A 23,814-nucleotide genomic window follows, 5' to 3' on the forward strand; every position below is an offset into this window, starting at 1 on the left:
ATTTGTGATGCAGTTTATTATTGACAAATTGATACGCATCATGAGATAAAAAAAACTAAGTAAAGCATATTGTAATAACTCAAAGTTCCTCATTAAAACGGCATTTGATTAATTGATAAATGGATCAGCATGACTAGTACAGATGTAATTAACTAAAATGAAAGGAAACTGATAAAGAAAATGTCAAAATTCTAAAACTTTCATGAGTAAATTATAGGTCAAGTACCCAATAAGCATTCTAAAAAGAACATATCAATGCACCCTGTAGCGGTATGCATTTTGAATGCAATTCATCTGGAAAATGTTGCAGTTTAAAATTAATGATCCAAATCCTTTCCAAATGCTTTATTTACAATATCTGAACAACTTTAACATGTGAGCAGTCCAATAAATACGGTATTTGAGAGCATTTTAATAGCATATAGAAATGGTAACAAATCAGGATGTCCAGTCCTTGCCTCTGCAATTATTTTTCCCATTAAGGTCTCTTAAAAGGAACCAAAAATCACAGCCAAGATTCTCTTACACAAAATATTTATAATTACAGCCTCAATAGCCATCTCGAAGTAAAGCTGCTTCTTGTTGCTCTGAACACGGCCTTTTAGTCTAGACAATTTACTCCTAGTTGTGATGTTGGGCTATGGTTCAATAACAACACTTTCATCATCTCCACTTTCCCCTTTCTCTCCGTCCTCCCCCCCATCCTCCTCCTCGTCTTCATCGCCACTGACCTCCCTGTTCTCATCCTCAAGTTGCTGTAGTTGTTTGGCAAGTTCTTGCTCATCAATATCAGACACTACACGTGACTAGAATTGAGAAATAAAATAATGAAAGCTGTGTAATAACTTGAAAATTTCAATTAAAGCAGAACTGCTGTGGCACCTTGCTACTACAGACCTTACTATTTCAAACTACCAGTATTATTGACAACCATACATTTTGACTAAGGAACATCCCTGTTCAAGATATGTCAGCATGAGCCATGGAGGGTAGTTGGCAAAACCTTTGTAATATAATGAACAGAATTGTTGCAATGTAATCTAGTTGCCTTTCATGGTCAGCCTTTCACAAGATTAAAAATATTATTTCTGTCTTCAAATGATGAAAGTTTAGTTCTTAATGCTGGATATACAACTGACAACATTTATCTTCATTTAGGAATTAAATTTTCATTGATGGAGATTGTCCTTGGACATTTTATGAGTAGTACCATGTTCAGCAAACAAATCATAAGAATCACAACATTATGGTGTAAACTTAATTGAAGGTGAACTTAGGATTGTTCTGTTTAATGTTGGGGCCATACTGGATATCAGATCAACACAGTTTAAATTTATAACTAATGATTCTTTTCAGGAAGATAGCAATAATAAAATTTTCAAAATAGCGGCAGCGGTAGTCGTACTGGATGTCAAATCATCACAAGTTTCATTTAGTACCAACATGAAAAGTATCATGGTGAAAACCCATATACAAAACCATCCATTTACATGGAGTAGCACTGACAAGATTGTCAAGACGGCTACTGTTTTATTGATGTCTTGGCAGTACCAGTCTTCATTCAGGACCAACTAAACATCGCAAGTCTTCTGGTTGTTGTTGTTGTTGTTGTGGGGTTTAACGCCATTTTTCAGCACATGATAGGCTATATATTCGAGGCCAGTATTAATGGTGGAGGAAGAATCCGGGGAAATCCTCGAAAGAACCACCGACCCAAGAGAAGCTACTGACAAGCTTTCTCACATACCCACATTGGCTGAATCTGAGACTCGAACCGGCACAGACAGAGGTGAGATGGCAGTGATCCGTAACGGAGAGTGCTTTAGACCCCTCTGGGCCCCCAAGTCTTCTGGTGAAAAGCCCATGCCAATATGACTTTTAATTCTAAAGAGTAGATGTTACAATTTTTTAGAAGGCTATCATGGTGGCCATAATGAACATCAGATCAGCACCATTTTCATTTAGGTCCTTAGATCTTTTGACGAGTGTGTGTGTAAAAATATACTGAAATCCTCCAAGTAGTTTAGGAATAACGACAATGTACATGGCCTAATGGATGGATGGGCAGACTTGATGGTGGGCAACTGGCTATCCCATAAGCTCTTATCATTCACCAGTAGAGCTAAAAATATCTGCTATCTCTCCTTTCATCTGATGCTGCACTAAGTGCATTATATGAAATGACTGTTCCACACATATGCTTCTATAGCAAAGGTTGTTTGGTTTTTCGGCACAAATATGAACATTTTATTCACAACTTAGCACAATGGGGAATTTTGACATGATACAAAATGTACCTGCATACATGTGATGACTCCCAAAAAACCCAAATGGGAACCCAAACGAGAACCACAAATGGCACATCATATGCCTGCTTCGTGTTTTAATACTGAAACCATCATTCTTCTTTAAGAAAGTTATATCCCCAAATTGATAGGCTTATGCCTTACCTAAGTGAAAGACATACACAAAGTTTGGACTAGGTTTGTAACGTCTAATATTTTTGAGCAAAAAGCAATTTTTCTTGTTTCGGTCAGCAACAACAACCTTTTGACACTAAAATCAATAGCCATTGCTAACCAAAGTGTAAACCATACACAAAGTATGACAACACCAGAGGATTGAGAGCTCAAGTTACTGTACAGAAACCATTTTTCTTGCTTCTGTCATTACCCTTGAGCTTTGACCCCCAAAACTGAAAAAGTTACTTCCTTACCCCATGTGCGAGCCATCCATCAAGTTTGGTAATTGTATGTGGATATATAATTTTCTGCCATTTTTGACAGATGCTTTAAAAAAAGTTTTGGAACAGGTCTCAAACCCATAATTGTTATTACATCATAATAACTTCACTGATCTCACACCAACTGGATGAAGTGCCAACATTAATAGTAACATAAACACTGCATCTTCATTAATCAAAGAAAATAGAGGTCTGCTATGAACAGCTCTGATATTGGGAATCACATGTACCTGTTGTTGAATGTTGAACATGCCTCCTGCCTGCTCTATGCAGGTCTTAATAGACCCCAAAGCAGTGTTCAGTGCTGCGAGTCCTTCTGCCCTTTCAAGGGTTTGTGTAGTGACAACATACAGGGGTGGGGCTATTAGGTTGATCTGAAACAAAGAATAGTCGATAATAAACATAGAAAAATGCAAACTTAATGCATCAGATAAAAGTGTGATTATTTGTGAGGAATTAATCACTTTCAATGGCACACGGGTCAGTTCATACCAAATTTGGCTGAAATATAAAAAGAGTGGTAACAAGCTCAGCCAAATTAAATATACAAGATCACTTCATTAATATGCATGGATCCCACTCAATTCTGAAACTGTACAAGATCTAGAGTGCCCATGGGTGCCATGGCACCTGCCAAAACTTATCTGGCTGCCTGTGTTGTAGGCTCCTAAATTTTGTAATAAAAAAGTACTGTATTTACCGTATATACTGAGACATTATAAAACAAATTACTTTATTCCTGTTCCAGTTATGGTGAAACTTTGTTTTTAAAACCTTGGTCACATGTCCCAAGACTTAAGGAACAAATAAATTGTGTGTTGAATTTTGCACCCTCTCCCCCAAAGAACTGAATACACTTGTGTTGAATTCTGCACCCCCTACCCACCCCACTGCATGTTACAATATAATTGATAAAGGAAACCCTTATATGATAATAAATGAAAGAAACCCTTCTATTGTAATCATTTACTCTTTTCTCTTCATCATGAGTAATTTATTAAAGAAGAAAATATAGCCACAAACTCCTTACGTGTAGCGTATGCATCCATACTGCAATGTATATCAGATTAAACAAGTCTTATATTACGTGTTTAGACTCGAATAAACAATAACACATGAAAGAGTGAAAACAACAAGATTTGAAAATTATAATAATTTATTTCCCTGGAATAAATCTGTAAAAATGAAAAAATATGAACTTAGGGTTTTAAGAATCAAATCCAAAAATAATCCAAGAATAATCCACCAATAAAATTTTAGAAGTCCTAATAATAAAATGTTTTAATGATTTCAAGTTTGAGTTCCAACGAAGAATTCAAGATGGAAGACAATGACATATGCTGTAACCTGTAGTGTGTTGAAGTTTACAGTTCCTTGTAGAAACAAGAAATATCACTCCGTTATTGGAAATCTGAATAAATTTTTATAAGAGTTGTCTTTGTTGAAGGTTTTCATATGAGCATAAGTATATCTCCAGGAAAAAAAGAATTAATCCTTTTGAATCCAAATTATCTGAAAAAATTCCAAACGACACAACATACACTTTCCAGTGTAAAGAAAAAAGCCCAACTAACTGAGAATATTTCTCTAAAACACAGGTTATATCATATTCTAAAACACAGTTTCAAAAATCCCCAAGTTGCAAAATCGAAAAAAAAAAAAAGGGGGGGTCACGTGATCATGTTTATATCACGCATGCCTAACATGACCCTGACAAAAACCAATCATTTTACCCTAAGAAATAAATTTAAAAACTTGTTTACATCTAAATCTTGTAGTCCCATCATGACCTCAACAGCAGCTAATCATTTTAAAATAAAAATAGAACTTATTTACGTGGCTCCTACTAACTTTGAATCAAGGTCAGGATCCAGGTCAACAACTGGTGTTTACTAAAACGAACAGTCAAGGTCAAACTATTTTCTAAAAAAAGCACAAGTTCCTATCAAACGGAACTACATTATTTTGACACATAATGAAATTTTGAATAAATAAAATGATTTTAAAACTAACAAATAATTAAATCAGATATAATTAAATCAAATATACATAACACAAGACACACTGTTCATTTACATGAACACAGAGAATTGTGTTTGGTTGAACTCAAAGTTTTGAATATGTTATCGACTGAAAACTGGATCCAACAAAATCAAAAATAAGAGAGAGAGATAGAGAGCAATATCAACAGACTGCTTGAAGGCACCTACCATTCACACATGACGTAGTGCAAAGGTGCAAAATAGTCAAGACTATTGTATCCAGGTTAACTATATGACAGTATCTCATAAATAAAAACTATTATTTGACAATACATTCACTGTGAATGCAAATGACCATCTTTTCACTGAATGGGTTAAGAAGTATCTTTAAAGCAAGTTAATATTGTGTATATTATTTACCCTGCATATATCAATGCCCATTAAATCAGTTACAATTACAGATGGCAAACTAGTAATTGCATGGGTGGTGCATAAACACAACTGGTAGCAAGCAATAAACTCATTATGTGAACTTACCAGCAGGATATCAAATACAAATGGTTATTTGATTACAAAGCAAGCTGACCCTGGAAGCCAACTTTGGAATCCTTAAAGTTTATACACACATACACAAAGTTGGCTGACAGAGGGAAGTAAATTGCAAATTGCAATTTTTTCCCCTTATTGACAACAAAATATACCATCATGTGATTTTTTGGGCAACAACCTTTTTGGCTGTTTAATTTGTAGATACAATCATGGATCTGGAGTGGATACATTCAAAGGGGCCATGAAAGGAAGCCACAAACTTGGATACACAATGCACTCGAACCTATCTCTTACATAAACAAATCCTTTGTTCATACTGACAAACCCATCTTTACAGTGCATTGTTACATCATAATCCACTTATGTTGACATCAGGCCTGAGTACTGTATGCTGTGATACACTCGGTCATGCTACCGGACTATACCTACAATTGACCAACCTCTGAAGATGCAAACAGAAACAGCTACAATTAAGTGATCGGCTAATCCTTCTGTCGTTTTTCAAATATACCAATAAAATAGTTTTGCTGAAACTTCAGAGAAAACTGATTAACTTTGAAGTGCTAATTGCTGTGTATAAATACAAAGCAAATGGAAAAGAATCTCAATCAGAATTATATACTGTCAACAGTGCAACTTTATCATGGGTAAACACAATTTAGATGTTGCGAGTTCATTGTTACATCCTAATAATGAGTTAACAAAATTAACAGCATTTGGATTTAGTGCAAATTCATCAGACACAGTCACCGAACCTGATATTATACCTGGCAGTCCAACATCATCTACATTTAGTGATGGTAGTAATGCTTCAAGTGCAACACCACATCATGATGAACAGGTCAAATGTTGCGGAAAATTTCTCAACAGCTGGAAACATGGGCGTCCTTGGCTGAGATATGATACGAGGTTAAAGTAGATGTTCTGTGATATATGTATCATAGCACAAGTCGTCCATTAATTTACAACTGGTTGTAATATTTTGAACAAGGAGTGCGTCACCAAACATGAATCCAGGCGGGGTAAGTAATATATGTTAATTTTGCTCATTGATCTTTTACCTTTGCCATCAATCCCATTTTATGCATGGTTTTAGTCTATAAATAAGTTTATTATACAGAAAATAACTGAAACAATTAGCTCATATCCCCACATCATCAGCTAAAAAGTTATGATTTGGTTGCAGCAGCATTAGGCTCTGGTAGTCAGCCCACAAATCAGATACAGTAGGCTGCAGTAGTTACCCCAGCAGCTAGGTATAGCCAGGCACAGTAGTGAGCTATACACTGGCACCAGTAGTTAAAGAGTTAAAACAATGAGTGAGAGAGAGAGAGAGAGAGAGACAGCAGCATTTTTTGAAAATTGGCGAGAACTTTTGAAAAGCCAGAATCATCCCTGCACAATCTGCTCTGTGCAGGGATATTGATGGCCCAGCAGCTCCAAGATTTCTAAGAGAAAATAAAATCATTCCATGAATGAAAAGAGAAGATAATTTTGCCGACAGTATGATCATTAACATAGATGAAACTTCAGTGCGCTCTGATCTCATTCTAGGACGTACTGTCAATAATAAGGGGGTTAAAAGTGTGAGAATTTGCACAACTGGTGTAGACTAAAAATCAAACTTAGTAATCCTTTTAGGGGCATATTAGAACTTGTAAGTGGTAGTTAAGTTCACTGGTTGATGCCTGCCAATCTCTCATAAACTCTCCAATGTGCCTGAAGGAATAAAAAGGCTGGGAGCCACTGATATAGAAAATACAAACACACCTTCCAATTTTCATCAACACTGGATCAGAATTACGACTTACAGAGTGGTAATAAGCTCAGTTAATTGGACACAAGATCACCTCATTAATATGCACAGTTTTTGCTTATTACCTATCTCCCTTTGGGGCCCCGAGTGGCCAAAAGCGCTCACCGTTACGGATCACTGCCATCTCACCTGTCTGCGCGCGTTCGAGTCTCAGGCTTGGCTAATGTGGGTATGTGAGAAAGCCTGCCAGTAGCTTCTCGTGGGTCGGTGGTTCTTCCCTGGGTTTTCCAGGGTTCTTCCTCCACCAAATATCTTGGCTGCCAAGTATAGCCTATCTTATGCTGAAAAATGGCATTAAACACTACAACAACCTATCTCCTTTGAGATCTTGCTTATATATTCCAAATGCCCAACATCATAACATAATATCTTGCTTTATGGCAGGCATATAAAATAGATGGAGCATACTTTCCATGTGATGATAAAACTTGTCGATTGCCCTGGCTTAAGAAATGATGGGTACCTGCAAAGCCTCCAAATCATCTGACGAGGCACAAGCCGAAATTTTAACAGAACCACTCTCATCAATTTTCATCTCAGTTAGCCAACATTTTAGCACTTTGATTATTACAACAAGCTAATAGGTTTTAACATCTTTCTTTATGTGGGAGGGTCAGATTTCTGAAGCAGCATATCAATTCCTAAAAGTATTCGAAGATGAAATGTGTATGCAATTCAAGGCAACTAAATACGGTATGCTAACAACTAAGTGGACAAAAGCATTGTTAATTAAACTATCGAAATTACTTCAAAACTCTTATTACTTAAACCAGGGTAAATTATTTGAAAATCAATTCCCTTTCAATAACTCTTCATACGAATTTAAATGTCTTGGAAAGTGTCTACAGCTTTCAAGTTTAATCATAGAATTTATTTTTTCATATCAGGTTTGACTGTTTTTCATTATCTTTTAAATTTAAAGGTAAAGACTATACCATTGGATATTTCTGTTTGACATAATCAGCTGTTATGCTGGCAGGTTGGACTGTCTACATATACATTAAAGGCCTGATGCATACAGAGATATATGAGTAAAACTTTCTGTAGGAAACTAAAAGTACCATAAAAACACAATGAAAATCCCTACAGGTCTTTTCTGTGCACGAGATTGATATAATCATGTGCATCTTTTGAAAAACTGTAATTTGAGTCAGTCATATCTGAAATATTCGATTGCATATATCATTTACATGAAGAGTTGATATGGCAATAAAAACTGCTATTCCATTTTATTATGATACCAAAATTAGTTCTCTTAGTCTTGATTCTTCCCATGGACATAAAGTTATCAGACTACTTTTATTTTTACAAGGGTGAGAATTTTGTATTCAAGAGGTTGAAAAAACAAACACACTCTCTCTTGACCCCAAAAAAGTAACCACAATTTAATTACATTTAATATTATTGAACCCAGCTTTAGAGACATATGCATGGAAAGACTGACAAAATTGAAAATGAAAGACACTTCCTCATTCATGGCAGGCATGGAAACAAGCATTAAGTTTAAGTGAATCTCCGCCTTACCTTTATAGGCATATTTTCTGTGGAGTGTTCTAAACCTTTTTTCAAAGCCCTTTTGACAGCATCTACTCCTTCATAGTTGGTGCAGGCTACTTCAATATCTAGAACAGCAAACAAGAAGTGTTAATTTTCTTGCGCAAACTTACAACCTAAAGCATTGCAGCAACTTACCCACAGGTTTGTATTTTTTGCCATTGTTACTTTTGCCAATGTGGTTACATTAAACAATGGATTCAAGGATAGTTAACAGTGTTTATTTTACTAATGGAATACATTACATAGAGTTTTGTGAGAGAAAAAAATGCCAAATTTAATGAAAGATTTTCAACTAATCTTGCAGATTATGCTAATAAATGCACACACACCCCAAATAACTTGGCTTGGCATGGCCAAATTTGTAATACATATAAATGGTCTCAAAAAAATTTAAGTTTCATAATTTAATAATTATTTTTGTTACTATATTTTGTAAGGCAATACTAGAGGCATGCATGTTATTTTAACAAGTTCAAATTACACAACTCTTTTTAATGCATACAAAATCAAAGTTTTGTCTGACTTCATTCAAACACTACAACAACTTTTATGTCGCAAAGAAAGCAGAAGCCATTCAATTTACCATCTGTGTACAAACCATTATGAAACAGTCCAAAATGGTTGTCAAAAGATGGAGACTATACACTGCTGATACAATTTTTCATAATACACTAAATTGTAAATCAGAAAGACAAATTGTATTCCTGTGCTTTAATTTATATGTTTAAGTTTAAAATTACTATTCATTACTCTACTCCAAACATACCTCAACCATTTACAAAAGTCCAAAAAGTATGAGGCAATAGTCAAGAAATTTTTTGCAAGCACATCCCCAATTAGAAAACCTTCAATACCAAGACTGATATAACACAATTAGTAAAGTTGAATATTTCTTTGAAAAATCAGCATTGGAAGATACTGTGCCAAAGAACTCAAAATGAAGCTACGAATGAATTATGGACAAATTTTTATTAAGCGTTTAAACATGAGACTGTTACCAAAGTAAACAAATTATACAAGTGATTTTATCAAATTATGAAAAGGATAATTAGATACATATATTGTTAATATGGCCTCTAATTTCCAGCATCTTTTTCACAAGAAAGATTATTTGTCATTGATTTACAACAAACATACCTCAACCATTTACAACCAGGAGTCCCTTGAAAGTGACTGACACTAAACTATCTAAAATTTGTTTACAGCAATTCAAGATGAGACAATTTCTTCTTAACTGTTTAGCACTGAAACCATTTCTGATATTTTGGCAAAATTTACAAATCAGCCATTGTAGTTGTTGTTATGTCTGTAAGACTGGTACCATTTTCATTTAAGACTATGCATTCAGGACCAACTAGATATCTTCTGGTGCAAAACCCACATCAATAGGCCTTTCTATTTAGAGGATTAGCAACAACGAGATTTACATGATGTTACCATCATGGCCATACTGGCTTCTTGATTGTTTTCATAAGCAACTAAACAGCATATAGAGGTCTTCTAGTGAAAACACAACACTGACATGCCTTTCCATCTAGAAGGAATTGTAAATAAACTTTTAAGATGGCCAATGTGGCAGCCATATTTGATATCAAATGTCACATATTAAATTTCTTATCAGTATGTTACACAAGTAAATGGATTACACAAGTCATAACATTTCAATAAAACACAGAACTGTTACATGTAACTTGTTTATGCTATTAGAGTGGTCCCATTTTTCAAAGGCAACTCTGAAAAGAGGATACTCCTGATGACAGGCCACCTTACGTGACACCAGAATATTATATTTTTAGCATTTCATCGGACTCCTCTCCTGAAAACAGACGGAACCATTGCCTATTCTGAATGGCATAACTGTGATTCCTGTCAAAGGCTTTTTCAGTTGTATCATTTAAAATTTCTTTTAGAAAAATTTGCCAAAACAATAATATAGGCATGCATATTATTCAGAAACATTAAAATACCTGGCTCTTTTTACTGCATACAAAAAAAATAATGTCTGACTTCATTCAAACTCTATGACAACTTTTATGTCACAAAGAAAGCAGAAGCCATTTAATTTCCCATCTGTGTACAAACCATAATGAAATAGTCCAAAATGGCTGTCAAAAGATGGAGACAATATACGGCTCCACTATTTTTTCATAATTCGAGTGATCAACCAAAACTGACACCCATAATTAATAAAGCTGAATACTTTTCAATTGTTTAAAACATCTACAGTGAAAAGTCATGTGCAAATAACCCAACTGAAGTCAAGAAAAAATTATACACAAATGTTTGTCAAGCATTTGAAATCTCACATCAGAAAGCTATCAAAGTAAACAAATTATACTTTATCAAATTATGCAAAGAATAAACACTTTTATCAATTGTTAACTGGGCAAATCAAATTATGTTCCTATGCCTTTTATTTCTTGCATCTAGATTACGTAAAAAAGACTATTTATCCAGAGTCCAAATACTTTTAAGCAGTAGTTGCAATGACCCAATTACATTTATCCAAAAGATGATGTTTGCACAAATGCTCCCATCTAAGAAAACCACAATACAAAGACCAATGAGCATCTTTTTTACTTCAAATCTACGTTGGAAAGGCAATGTGCATACCACTGACAAGAAGCCATGAAAGTATTATGCAAAAAATTATGTCAATCATTTTAAATCTGATAAGAATACTACCAAGGCTAACAAAATACACAAGTGATAATAATATCCGACCTGCTCGTATTTTTACGGACTGAGGGGTTAATCTTCTTTTAATATTCTGGATCAAGTTTTCTTTTGTTTCTTCATCTAAACCACATTCATCAAGTGTTTCAGGATTGCTGAAATGAGAAATGACTTTCTGTTGAGGCTGGCTTTTATTTAGCAAAGGAGTAAAAAACACCATGTTCAGTATAAAAATATTAAATGCTGACCTTCATGTTGGTTATTGATGGACATGCACATCGACACAAAAGTGACAACTATGTTAATAAAGCATTGATATCTGGCAATTTAGACAGCCAGTTTTATGTAATAGGGTCGACCACTGACAAGAATGTGTTTTTTAATGGATGACCCCATTCTCAAAAATAAAATATCACTTGAAATGACAGATCCAAAGTAGTAGTTCCTTCTGCCCAACTACTATCATTAAATGGACCAAGCCAAAATGGTAACTTCTGATGGCCTTTTGTGATTTATTTATTCTGGCATATTCTACCGATGAAGAAACCATACTTAACTCATTAACCCCTGGCGCCGTGTTCACGTGGCGGGAGGTAGTAGCCTACTGCAGAGCTCTGTAGCGTCAAGGTTATGTATGATACACTAAAGTGGGTGGTATTATAAAAAGGTAGACAGATGTAGCTCTACAATGATACCAAATAGTCTGGACGTTCTAGTTGCACTACAAAGTAAAGAGGGAAAAACATAATTTTTTGTACCAGTTTTTTTCCACCCTAAATTCGCATGTGGTTGGAATCCGATTTTGTTCTGGATTTTAGACTTTTTGGCTTCAGATCTAAGGCAGACTGGTCTGAACTGCATACAGACAGGTGAGCCTTTGAAAAAAGTTGGATAAGGTGGACATTTGGAATAAAGAATGGGTCTCAATACGAAAATGATGGGTCTGTTAAGCAACACAAAAAAAAATGAAGAGGGACTCCCAACTTTTACCCTTCTTCTCATGTGTGAGCAAAATAAGCAATGAAAATCTCTTGACAGTTGATGTATTAGGGTGTATTCAGAAATAGCCCCCAAAATGTGCTTCCTACTCGCATTTCAGGCAAAAACAACAAAAAACCTCCAGGGTTTAATGAGTCAATATTAAGTTCCTCTCCAAAACATACACTTCTACATCAAAGCATTGAGAATACTATTGACTTGGAGGGTTCAGAAAAGAAGTGCATTAAGCACAACTAAAGGTATGAACCTAAACCATGGAGGTCCAACATCTTTAACAGTGTGGGCCACATGGACCAAAAATGTACAGTTCATGGGCCATACATGATATATATTATAATCCATGGGCCTGTAGTTTTACAACACCGACCTAAATTTTGAATACTGAAAATCATATTCCTTCAAGGGAAATAAATAAATAGCAATATCCATCTAATAATCCCAAGTTTTATGTTTGAAAGGCTTTGATGCCAGAATGCTCCATATAAATTGTCAAGCATTTCTATAAACAACAATTATGAACAGATGATGCATGACAAAGAACCATACTTTAAACACACTCGAATTTCTAGCCTGGCTAGGTTGGATCCACTAGGATTGGTTTAGGTTTGGCAATTAATTAATTAGCCCCTTCACAGCAAAACATTTTTTCATTTTCTAAAGAGGAATTGAGTTGTCCAACTAAAATGCCAGAAAATGTTCTTAAGTTAGGAAGAATAAAAACAGCTGATCAAGTACCTGTAGCTGAATCAATCTTTGGTTAAAATTACAGCAGATAAATTCCTATTCATGAGAACACAATCTGTATAGAGGGTGGCATGGGGTTAATTTAAATCTATACTATTAGTGGACAAAAGATATCAACTTACGTCACAGCATGTTTAAAGGCTTCATATGCTGCTCCTGGCCTTTTGTACTTTTCATCAAAGTACCAAGCTGTTTTCTTGTAAAGTGCTTCTAACTGGTCATCATTTTTGTAACCCAATAATTCGCCCACATGCCGGAGAATACTGTTTACCTGTGATAGACATAAAACATTATTAAATATATATTTAGCATCAGTAATAGTTGATAAACAATCCATCACTAATTTACATATCAATATTAACATGAGCAATTAGAATATAGACATCTGATCAAACAAACAGTGAACCCTTCTTGTGAGACTACCTCTTGTGCCAGTTAAAAGTAGTTGTTCAAAACAGTTGGAATGTATACAAAAGAACGTTTCACCAACATTAAAAACAGGCAGTTGAATAGATGACCAACAGACTTGAAGCCACTTTGAAAACCCTAATTACACAGATTCATAAATCAAGAAATTCTGCTCCACCTCCCCCCCATAAAAATGATTTCTCTGGTGCCCTTTCAGTAAAAAGATAATTATGGGCACCCATGGGGCCTGGTTACACACTCTTCCTCCCTTGCAGTTACAGGGGTTGCTTGGATGTTTGCCATGCCACTGATTATGGCCCAGGATTTTCTGGCTCACCCTGTATTTTTCTACTGGCTTAAAGAGCCAAATACTTGCAGGTAATCAAAGTGAAGATTTTTAATTTTCTGAGAGAAAGTAACATTTTTTAATACCATGTCAACTTTTAGAATGAACTAGTTTAAAAAGAGGGCTAATATAATATGTATGATATCAAGAATCAATCCTTCCTTGCCTATGCAGAGGCATGCACATTTTCTGGACCAAGGCTCATAATAGTATGGTTTTTATTAGAATTAATTTTCTTCTTAAAGAAAATATAATTAAATATAAAGAAATTCTCATATTCAACCTTCTCAGTATCTTCTGAAATAGGTATCAAAATCAAAATGTATGAAACAATAATATAACAAAAATATAACAATGTTGTAAAAGTGGACAACTACAAATGATACATTTGGTCAACACAGAAGGTTTTGGAGGTGATTCCATATTTTGATACAAGAGACAATTTTATTTGTTCAGCAAAGCAGGAATTTCAATATGAAACAAAGTACCAGGCTGAATTTCAAAACTGGCTTGGTGGTGGTGGGTTTGTCTGTATGTATGCCTAATTAGGCCATTTATAAATACCACAAGTAATCTTGCTTTATAGTTTATACAGGTCAAGGTATGAAATTGACACCTGCCAAAATCAATTTTACTGGGTCAAAGTTTCTCCAACCGGTTTCTTTAGTGTCTTGACTACTGAGGCAAACAATAAAAGTAGCAATGGGTGCCATAAAACCCACTAATGCTCAATAAAATTCATGATGGATTTCCATTGTTTTAATTGGACATCCACCAGACCGTGGACATCCAGCCATATGCTGCAGGTACTTAATTCCATGACACAACACATGTACTGTTGGTACAGTTTAATTATCGAGTACACTTACTGCCTTGGCTTTGGCAAATTTTTCTTCACATTTAATAACTTCCTCTGGGGATACTCGTCTCTTTGAAAGATCAATATAGCCTGAAAAGAGAAAGTAATTCTGCTTACATGAAAAATAAGGTCTGATCTGTGCATAGGACTTGACATTAGCTAATGTTTCATTTCTTTCTCTTCTGGATCATACCCTATATATGTCAAAGACAATGATAGATGCCATCTTGATTATTGGCAGATACTTCTCCTTTAAGGAGTGTTACATTCACATTTTTCTTGGTTAAATCCACAGAGTATACTAAATTTTAATACTTCATACCATACACTTACAAATCCATCAGCGTTTCTGCTATATGCAATGCTATTAAGAATGCATTGACTCGTATTAGCAGTTTACATATACAAGGGATTCACCTTCCCTGACGGGTCCATTTCCTGTTAGAACAATCAGAGGAGGTGCATCCCATACAGATGTAAACTTTTGATTTAAATTTTGAAACTATAGACAGTATATAATTCATCAGGATGCATTACTCTGATCAGCCACACAAATAAAACCAGCATAAAATCAACCCAACACCGACTCTTGAGTATTCACACTTAATCATGAAAATTACCACAATTAATGTAGCGGAGAATAAATGCAAACACTTGTGGCTGCTTACATAAAAAGAAACTACCGGGTACTGCTGTTTTATTATTTTAAAATATTTTCAAAACATTAGTTCTGTGACTTCTTTCATTTTTTTAATTACAGGCATTACTTGTTTTAATGCTGCTGTACCTATGATTAAAAAACCAAGAGATTTACTTTATTCAGCAAGAGCTGCACATTTTTAATATGCAATTGGTGGTGCCATGATGTAAATGAGGTCACTCAATAAAAGCGATAAACCAAACCTGGGCACCATGGCTACAACTTTGTTTTAGTACTACTTGTAATTGTCCAACAGAATAACATCCATGGTTTACATATCTAAAATTGATATATGAAAACAGATGTAAAGTACATAGCTTTATTTATTTCTCGAAGAATTCACATAACTCACATTTGATAAAAATCCCACCTACAGAGTAATGGGATTGGTCCCTTGACAACTAGCAAGCCAGCAACTCTAATGCCATGATCATCCAAATGCACCAATTGGCAGGATGAAGCAAAAACAAAGTCCCAACTTTTACACTACAAAATTATTGTCTGAAAACAATGGTGTCTGAACACTTTATAATGTCCAAAGACTTTTATACACTTTTGGTTGTTCTAGATCTAGGAGTAAAATATCAAAGTTGTTAAATCCTTACCTAGATCTCTGTACACATTTAAAAGCAAACTGTACACCAAGATCTGGTCTAACAATGCTCAGCATAGTCTCTGATCTTCCTTTTACATCTGGGTCTATGTTGTTTCAGTTCTGTATACATCTTTATAGTACACAAGTTAACACAGTCCTTTGAGCTGATTTGCACATGTGCTAGGGAGTAATCTATAAAATTCTTTTCTAAGATGATCACTTCGGAGGACTGCTCCTGAGAATCCATTTGAAATGAAGCACCTCATTCAAACGACAGATCAATTTAACTGATATGTCAAATGCAGGAGATCAATCTGCCCCAACAAAGCACACAATCTGGCAAATCAATGCCAAATTAATTATCGTGATGTAATGCTATACTCTGGTCATGTTAGTTTAACCAATTGGCCTTGACTTGCCAGATTGGATATCTGATCAGCATTATTTTCATTTACAATCAACTAGACACCATAAGAAGTTTTCTGGTGATAGCCCATGTTAACATGAATTTCTATTTAGAAGGAGTTGAGAAACAAATTTTCAAGTTGGCTGCCCTGGGGGACATATGGGATTTTAGATTGGCACCATTTTCATTTAAAACCAAATAGATATAATGAGAAGTCTTGGCGAAAACCTCCATGTCAATAAGACCACCCATTTAGACTGTAACCAGCTAACAAGATTTTCAAGATAACCATCATGAAGGTCATATTCAATTTGGAACTGGCAGCATTTTCATTTCAAATTGTAACAAGCCTTTAATGAAAGCTCCATATCAATACAACCATCAGTTCATGAGTAGCAGCTATAACAATATTGTCAAAAATATCTGACAGCCATATCTTGTGTCAGCTCTGCATCATTTTCATTTAGAAACAACTAGACAAGATAAGAAGTCTATTAGTGAAAACCATATGCTGATATGACAATCCATTTAGGATTAGTAGCAACAGACATGATTTTGGTCTTCCATAAAAAAAAACTGAAAGGGATGTTGCAGAATGGGAGCAAACAGACTGTTTTAAAAAAAAATTTGGAGATTATATAAAAAACGGACTATATCAAGAAAAATCTCAGGTCAGGAGAAAAGCAGAATTCCACTTTAAAACTGATAAAAATCATGTCTGCAGCGATAACAAGACTCTGGAAACAAATGCCATGGTGGCTATACTGTTTAAGGGTCACCAATTTTATTAAGAACCAACTAGACTCTGGAATGAATGTGTTTTCAAAGTTTGGAGGCAATCCTCCCAGTAGCAAGGAGAAGCTTGTGCTAATAGCCATTGTATGAAATGCTCAAACATAAGCTCTTGATCTATGAGCTAAAAATTACTAGTTCCAAGATCGGGTATAATCATGAATCTCACTAATTACTGAACTAGTCTGAGCTCGTGATGACATAAGCCTGTATTTGGAAGAAAATCTTAAGCTCAATATGTACCAATGGCTTTAAGAATTGGGGCATTAGGAACATTCTGTGAATTCACATTTTTTTTAACTGGTGGGTTCCCTCAGTGTCTGCAGTAAAAAATTCCAAAACCAAATTAGGAATTATTTTTAAAAAAAAGTTTCCAATACTCTGGAACTTTGCTCTGGAATTGTATTCCAGTTGAGATCAGAAATGCCCACTCTATTTCCTTCTTCCAAACACAATATATCCAGTGGCTTCAGAGATGCAGCTAAAATAAATAAATTCCTCTGTCTGAGGGCCTTAAGGTTGATCAGTTCTTAGCTAACTGTGTTACCCTATTTAAATATAGGAATTATTATTATTATTAGTTCATTTGCATTACAATTACGTAGCTAATAAGGTGTTAAACAAGTGGAAACAGTTACAGTTGGACAATCAACCTACCTTTGTCTTTGTCTACTCTTATTACAACCACACATTCATTTCTGCCAACCCTAATCAATTTGTTAATGGACCGAATTCTCCTCCTGGACAGTTCACTGAGTAAAATCATGCCTTCTATGTTGTTGTATTCCAGTAAATGAACATAGGCACCCATTTCAGCAATAGAGCGTACATTTACTACAACCACATCCTCTATTTCAGGATACCTATTTTCATAAAACCGACACGTCAGCACCATTTTTTAGTCTTTTTCTGAATTGTGATCGGGTCTTCACCTTTGAACCTGAAGTAGAAAATTGACAATTATGAGCAACATTAAATTCTTTAATCCATATTTTAAAAATTACTTTTATGTTACAGTAAGGAGCTATAAAATACTAGAATTACAGAATTCTAATTCCTCTTTGACATAATCAAATGAGAAGTTTATATAAATACCATCAATTAAGTCATTAATTCTAATTCAGTGTTTTCTTGGTAACAACTGCAACATCTGATGGAATATTGGTATCAATTGTAAAAACTTAAAATCCCTCATACCAGAATTCTTTCAGTAAAATTTGGTCATATTCGGTCGAGTGGTTTACAAGAAATCATTTCAAGAATTTTTCATTTTGTTAACAGCATCCATGTTTGACAGAAAATCATTTGTATAAATGTGTAAACCCTTTAATACCAAAATGATTTGTCAAAATCTGGTCAAATTCTGCTTATCAGTTTTTGCCAAGTCCTAAAACGGTTTTCTTTACTCCATCATAATGTTACTATTAGATGGCAGATTGGCTTCATTTGTAGAAACTTGATGACCCTTTATGCAAGGTGCTTTCTGTAAAGTTTGATCAAATCATGTTCATCAGTTATTAAGAAGACATTTAAATATTTTTCTAAATTTATTATCACTAGCAAAATTTTATAGTGGACTAGCAACATTTGTAAAAATACGAAAGCCATTTATCCCAAAATGTGATCAAATTTGGTCAAAATCTGCAATGTAGTTCTTGTACAAAAGACAGGCCAATAATTTTATTAACAGCAGCAACATTCTGATGCTGGATCAACATCCTTCGTACAAATTTAAAAACCCTCAATACCAATATGCTTTATGACAAATTTTTCAAATTCTCTTGCGAGAGCCTTGAGAAGTTGCTTAAAGGATTTTCTATTTTTAGTAATTGTAGCCATACTTTATTGTAGTAATGCTTAAAGTATCAACACCACATCATGATGAACAGGCCAAAAGTTAAAAAAAAATGTCTTGACTGTTGGAAACTTGAGCATCCGTGGCTCAATTATAGACAATGTTCTGTTCATGTGTATCAATGTACAAGTGGTCAATTCATTTTGAATGGTGTAATACATTATCAATAAGCATGCAAAAACAGTCATGCAATGATTTATTCTGTAATATTGTGGTACTATATTATTTGTTGTCAATAAAGTAACCCCATCTTTTTCAATCTTTGTTTACTACATTAATAGGTATAGAAAATACAGACTCCTTGCTTTACAACATTTTTTTAAAAAATTGGCGACAAAACAATGAGGTTGGGAATATTTTCAATGACAATTTTTTTAAACCAGCACCATCCTTGCTGGTCTGGTGGTAGCATTCGGACTCCAACCCATTCAGTTGTGAGGAAAACTGTTGGTTTTAAAATTGGAATTTGTGTCCAGATTTTAGTCTTTTCGGCCTTAGATCGAAACCAGACTGGTCTGAACTGCATAAAGACAGAGGAACCTTTGTAAGAGAAGGATAGGCTCCAGATTTGGAGTAAAAATGGGCCCAGGACACAAAAATCATGGAAATCATGGGTTCAATATGCTTTAAACAGGTTCCCAAATTTTCACCCTTCTGCATACGTGAGGCCAATATAGTCAAACGAAAATGTTTTACACCTATGCATCCAGTTACTTGAAAATCTTGGAAACAGATGTGTTTGGAGCCATTCAGAAGTAACCCCAAAACTCTGTTTCCTCTACACATTTCAGGCATATATAAAAAGAATTTCCAGGGGACAATGAGGTAATGGGTAACTTTCTATGACATCACTAAATCTGAATATTCATTGCTTATTTAATCTTTGTGCACAAACACTGCAAAGAAATAACAAAAGTAACCATTCCTTGACAGTTTGTAAAACAAATAATCGAAAAATCTTTAACTCATTAAACCTGCATGCTTAATAAGCATGTCCATAAGCATTACCCTATTTCGGAACGATGTAACATCAACAACAATTAAGATACATCTAAGTGGGTGGTATTACTGAAAAAGGAAAAGATGCAACTGTATAATGACATCAAATAATGTAGACTTTGGGGCCATCCATTAGTATGTACACAAAAATCTGGCCAAGCTTGACCCCTCCCCCCTCCCTGTACACGTGCACATTTTTTTAACACCCACCCACCTGCGTACAAACGCTTTATGCAACCCCCCAATTCTACAGAACGGTTTATATTTAATCCAAGCAGAAATAATCAAGGATTAATAATATTAATGTGTTTAACGAAACAGTCCAACGACACTGAACGTCTGGCTGCATCAAAGAAATAAGTTGCATAACTTAAAAATGTTTGTCTAGTGTCAGCTAAAATTCAAATGCCTATTGAACCGAGTCGAACAGGTTACGTATTAGACAAATTATTATCGAGGTTTCACCCCCCCCATTTCCCATCTGTATGTACGTTATCAGTAGTCCCCCCCCATACGCAAGCGTATGCATTTGGATTAACCCTTCCTCACCCTCCATATGTACGTACTAAATGGACAGCCCCTTTCTACTTCAGGGTACATATTGATCTGGAAAAATGAAATTCAATGACTCTTCCATGACTTTTCAGTGTAAAAATGACTACTTACAGTATTAAAGTGTTCTACTTTAGTTACTAATTTAAGTTTAAGAAACGAACACACAAATATACAGAAATAAATTAATGAATTATAAAAGGGAAATGATATTCATAAAAAAGTCATTGTAACCAATGTTAATGACCATTCTTTAGCTTCTATACTCTTTCCTCCAGCTGCAACTCCTGTGCTTTCACTTCTAAGATCCTGCCAGGATTTTACAAAAACTGGAAAGGAGAACTCCCACTTCATACCAACATAAGGAAAGAGTGGAACAAACAAGAGGGAAACTGCTATCATTCAATATTTACCTAACACTTCAATATCCGTCTCTCTTTAGTTTTAAGCAATACTTTATTTTCCAGTTGAAGATCATCAACACACTTAGGAGGTGTATACAAGTTAATATGATCATACTAATTGTTTTCATACTTGTATGTTAGGATCGAGATAAGTGAATTTTGGTTATAAGACTTTAAAAGAGCAAAGCAGAAACTATACATTGTAATTAATTTAAATGATAAGAATAATGAGATTAGAGTCTAGTAATTCCAAGTCAGTAAAATGCCTTCATAAACCACCACTTTTGTATAAAATTGTAGTGAAAATGTTTTTTAAAACTCCTTTAAAACAACCCATTTAACATGTACATAGGAGCAGTGCACAAGTGACTTCATACCATACTGCTCATCATAATTTCATTGTTGTCGATAAAACATTACTGTAACTATTCATAGACAATATACTAAAGCTGATATATGACTGAAATAGATCCTTCTTTTGAGCAAATCAACACAACCAAAAACACGTATGGCACCACTGTGCATCTATTTTTTGAGAGATTTTCTTAACATAACCACTCACTTTCTAGTTTCATGACAGTAATCCATTGATAGGAATGTAAATTTATGGTTTTTATTATTTGCCTAAATACTAGTAGTAATGACATGCATTGGTTAAATAGTATTTGTGTCACTATCATTTTCGTACTGTCACAATAATCAATGATAACAGTAAGCAACATTGACCTTACAGTGGTTGGTCCAGTTCCACTGCACAGCATTGTTTAACATGTATCTGACCTACATCATTAAATATTTATGCTAAATCTTCAACCACATAATATTTAAACTTTGCTTTCATTGAATTATATATTTTCTCTAATATATTTACCCAATTATTTATGAAAACAGTCTAATGAAGTGGCATTTCATAAACACAGTGATGTCTGCCATTGTATGTTCACATACAGTTTCAAACTGATGTTATAAAGGAAACTGTGCAAACACTACAGTTAAAATCTTCATTTAAAAAAAATTATATTAGAAAGTGTTCCTCACAGATTATATTCTTAAAAAGCAAACTACTATTTACATACTGATGTTTAAACTTCAATACAGAATTTGGTACATTTTCATCAAATAGTAAGTACAGTAGGCCAAACTTCAGGAAATTGAGCAGCGATATCTGCTCGGTAAAGGGTTAATGGTCAGTTAGCTATTAAAACATGTATGCGGATACGCAAGAGTTTGTTTGTTAGAGCAATTGGCATCAACAAAGCATAAAAACATTTTGCCTTTGTCTACAACAGAACTGGACGATTACTGCGAGAAGAGTACATCAAAAGTTGCAAACCAGTCATTGTGCATCCCAAAAATCAAGGGGTGAAGTTGTTGTTTTTTCTAACAGAAGAAGAACAAGTTTACACGTTTCAAGTGACTTTGTTGCCCACTTTACCTGGCAGTGTGACCCATAATTATTGTGTTTTTAATTTTTAATGCACCTTCAAACATTTGTGGTCATATTGCTACGATGTCTGCAGTTTATAGAGATGTCTAGCACTGGGGCATCATGCTGCAGACATGTAGCATCATGTCCCCCCGAGTCACATTTGTGTAAGTCTTTGGTATGACTCAGCCGGGGTTTGAACCTGTGATCTGAGGCAGATTCTAACCAATTAGGCCATGGGAGCAGTTGGTCTCATTATTACATGTTTGTTGTGGGGGTTTTTTTTAACCCATAAACCCTAAGATATTACTCCAGGAGCTTATTAAAAATTGAAATCTTAAAATAACACATACAAATCTTCAGACTCTGCAAGCATGTCACAGTCAAACAACTTGACAAAGACGATGGGAGAAATCAAAAACATAAATAACAATGCAGTTCTCACAGAAGTACAAAATTGTAAATACGAATCCTATTTATAGACAAAATTTTTCTAAAGTGCTTACACATCTTGTGGCACTAGTCCAATATATCAGTCATCCCAGCCCACCCCGAACTGTGTTGGTACTTACTAATGGAAAGAACAATCGTCCGTCAGAATGAGCACAAGTTTGGTTTTTTTTGGGGGGGGGGGGGGCTTATTATCGTACTTAGGCATAAAACAGTAGTTCCTACGCGTACGAGACGTAGCTGAAGCCAGAGATGGCACTGGAGCTTGACGATAGCTGGTCATTTCCATATTAGCCGTAGCCATCTAATACGTCTTTATTATACAGATGGTACAATCCAGTAAAAAGTATACAATAGCTAACATAAAGCTCTTAAGAGTGGTTGAGACTTGAGTGCACGGAGGTTGCTGGAAAAGACATGACAATATTTCAAGAGAACTGTAAGATTTCATTATATTTACCAATGACTCGGTCGCTTCAAACGATCGAAAAATTATTGTTGGAAAATAATTAGGCACTACACGATGTATCAAGGTCGAGGATCTAACACTATTTTTGAGAATCCACGATCCATGTGTTTCATACGTGCAGTCGTCAGCTGTAGCGTCGTGTGCAAAAAGGTATCCCCCAAACCAAGAGGTTCCCCATACTAAATATATTTATTAACGTCAACATTTTACACACATGCCAGTCTGGGTACTTGACATTGTTTGAATCTAACAACGTCTAAATGCAAGTTATTGTTTATGATATAGATGTAAGACAGTCTGCCAGTTCTGTAATTTTGCACACGGTTCATACAATCTGATGCAACATGGATGTACTCGATTTAGCGGTTTGTATAAAACTTCCACTGTTCCGTCAACACATGTCCCACGATGCCGCGTTCGGGACAAAAACTTTCTACACCTTCTCAAATGTACGAGCAATGGGGTGTAAAGACGTAAGCACAATGGC

The 23,814-nt window shown here is 35.0% G+C and overlaps 1 protein-coding gene and 1 non-coding gene across 2 annotated transcripts; both read right to left on the reverse strand.

The window, feature by feature from the left end:
• On the reverse strand, window positions 1–23,486 carry LOC149807194 (eukaryotic translation initiation factor 2 subunit 1-like). Its single transcript, XM_089963406.1, has 8 exons — window positions 23,319–23,486; window positions 17,830–18,112; window positions 14,690–14,769; window positions 13,189–13,337; window positions 11,372–11,478; window positions 8,615–8,712; window positions 2,974–3,117; window positions 1–806 (listed from the first exon to the last, which is right to left on the reverse strand). Exons 2-8 carry the CDS (start codon window positions 18,065–18,067, stop codon window positions 639–641), a joined length of 984 nt encoding a protein of 327 aa, XP_089819532.1. The 5' UTR covers window positions 18,068–18,112; window positions 23,319–23,486; the 3' UTR covers window positions 1–638.
• Window positions 10,644–10,768, reverse strand: LOC149807195 (small nucleolar RNA SNORA31). Its single transcript, XR_016413471.1, has one exon. It is a non-coding gene; the product is annotated as a small nucleolar RNA SNORA31 (small nucleolar RNA).
• Window positions 23,487–23,814: the final 328 nt, after the last annotated feature.

Source organism: Sinohyriopsis cumingii, chromosome 1 (genome assembly GCF_028554795.1).
Source record: "Sinohyriopsis cumingii isolate HCF-2022 chromosome 1, ASM2855479v2, whole genome shotgun sequence".
Taxonomy (NCBI): domain Eukaryota; kingdom Metazoa; phylum Mollusca; class Bivalvia; order Unionida; family Unionidae; genus Sinohyriopsis; species Sinohyriopsis cumingii.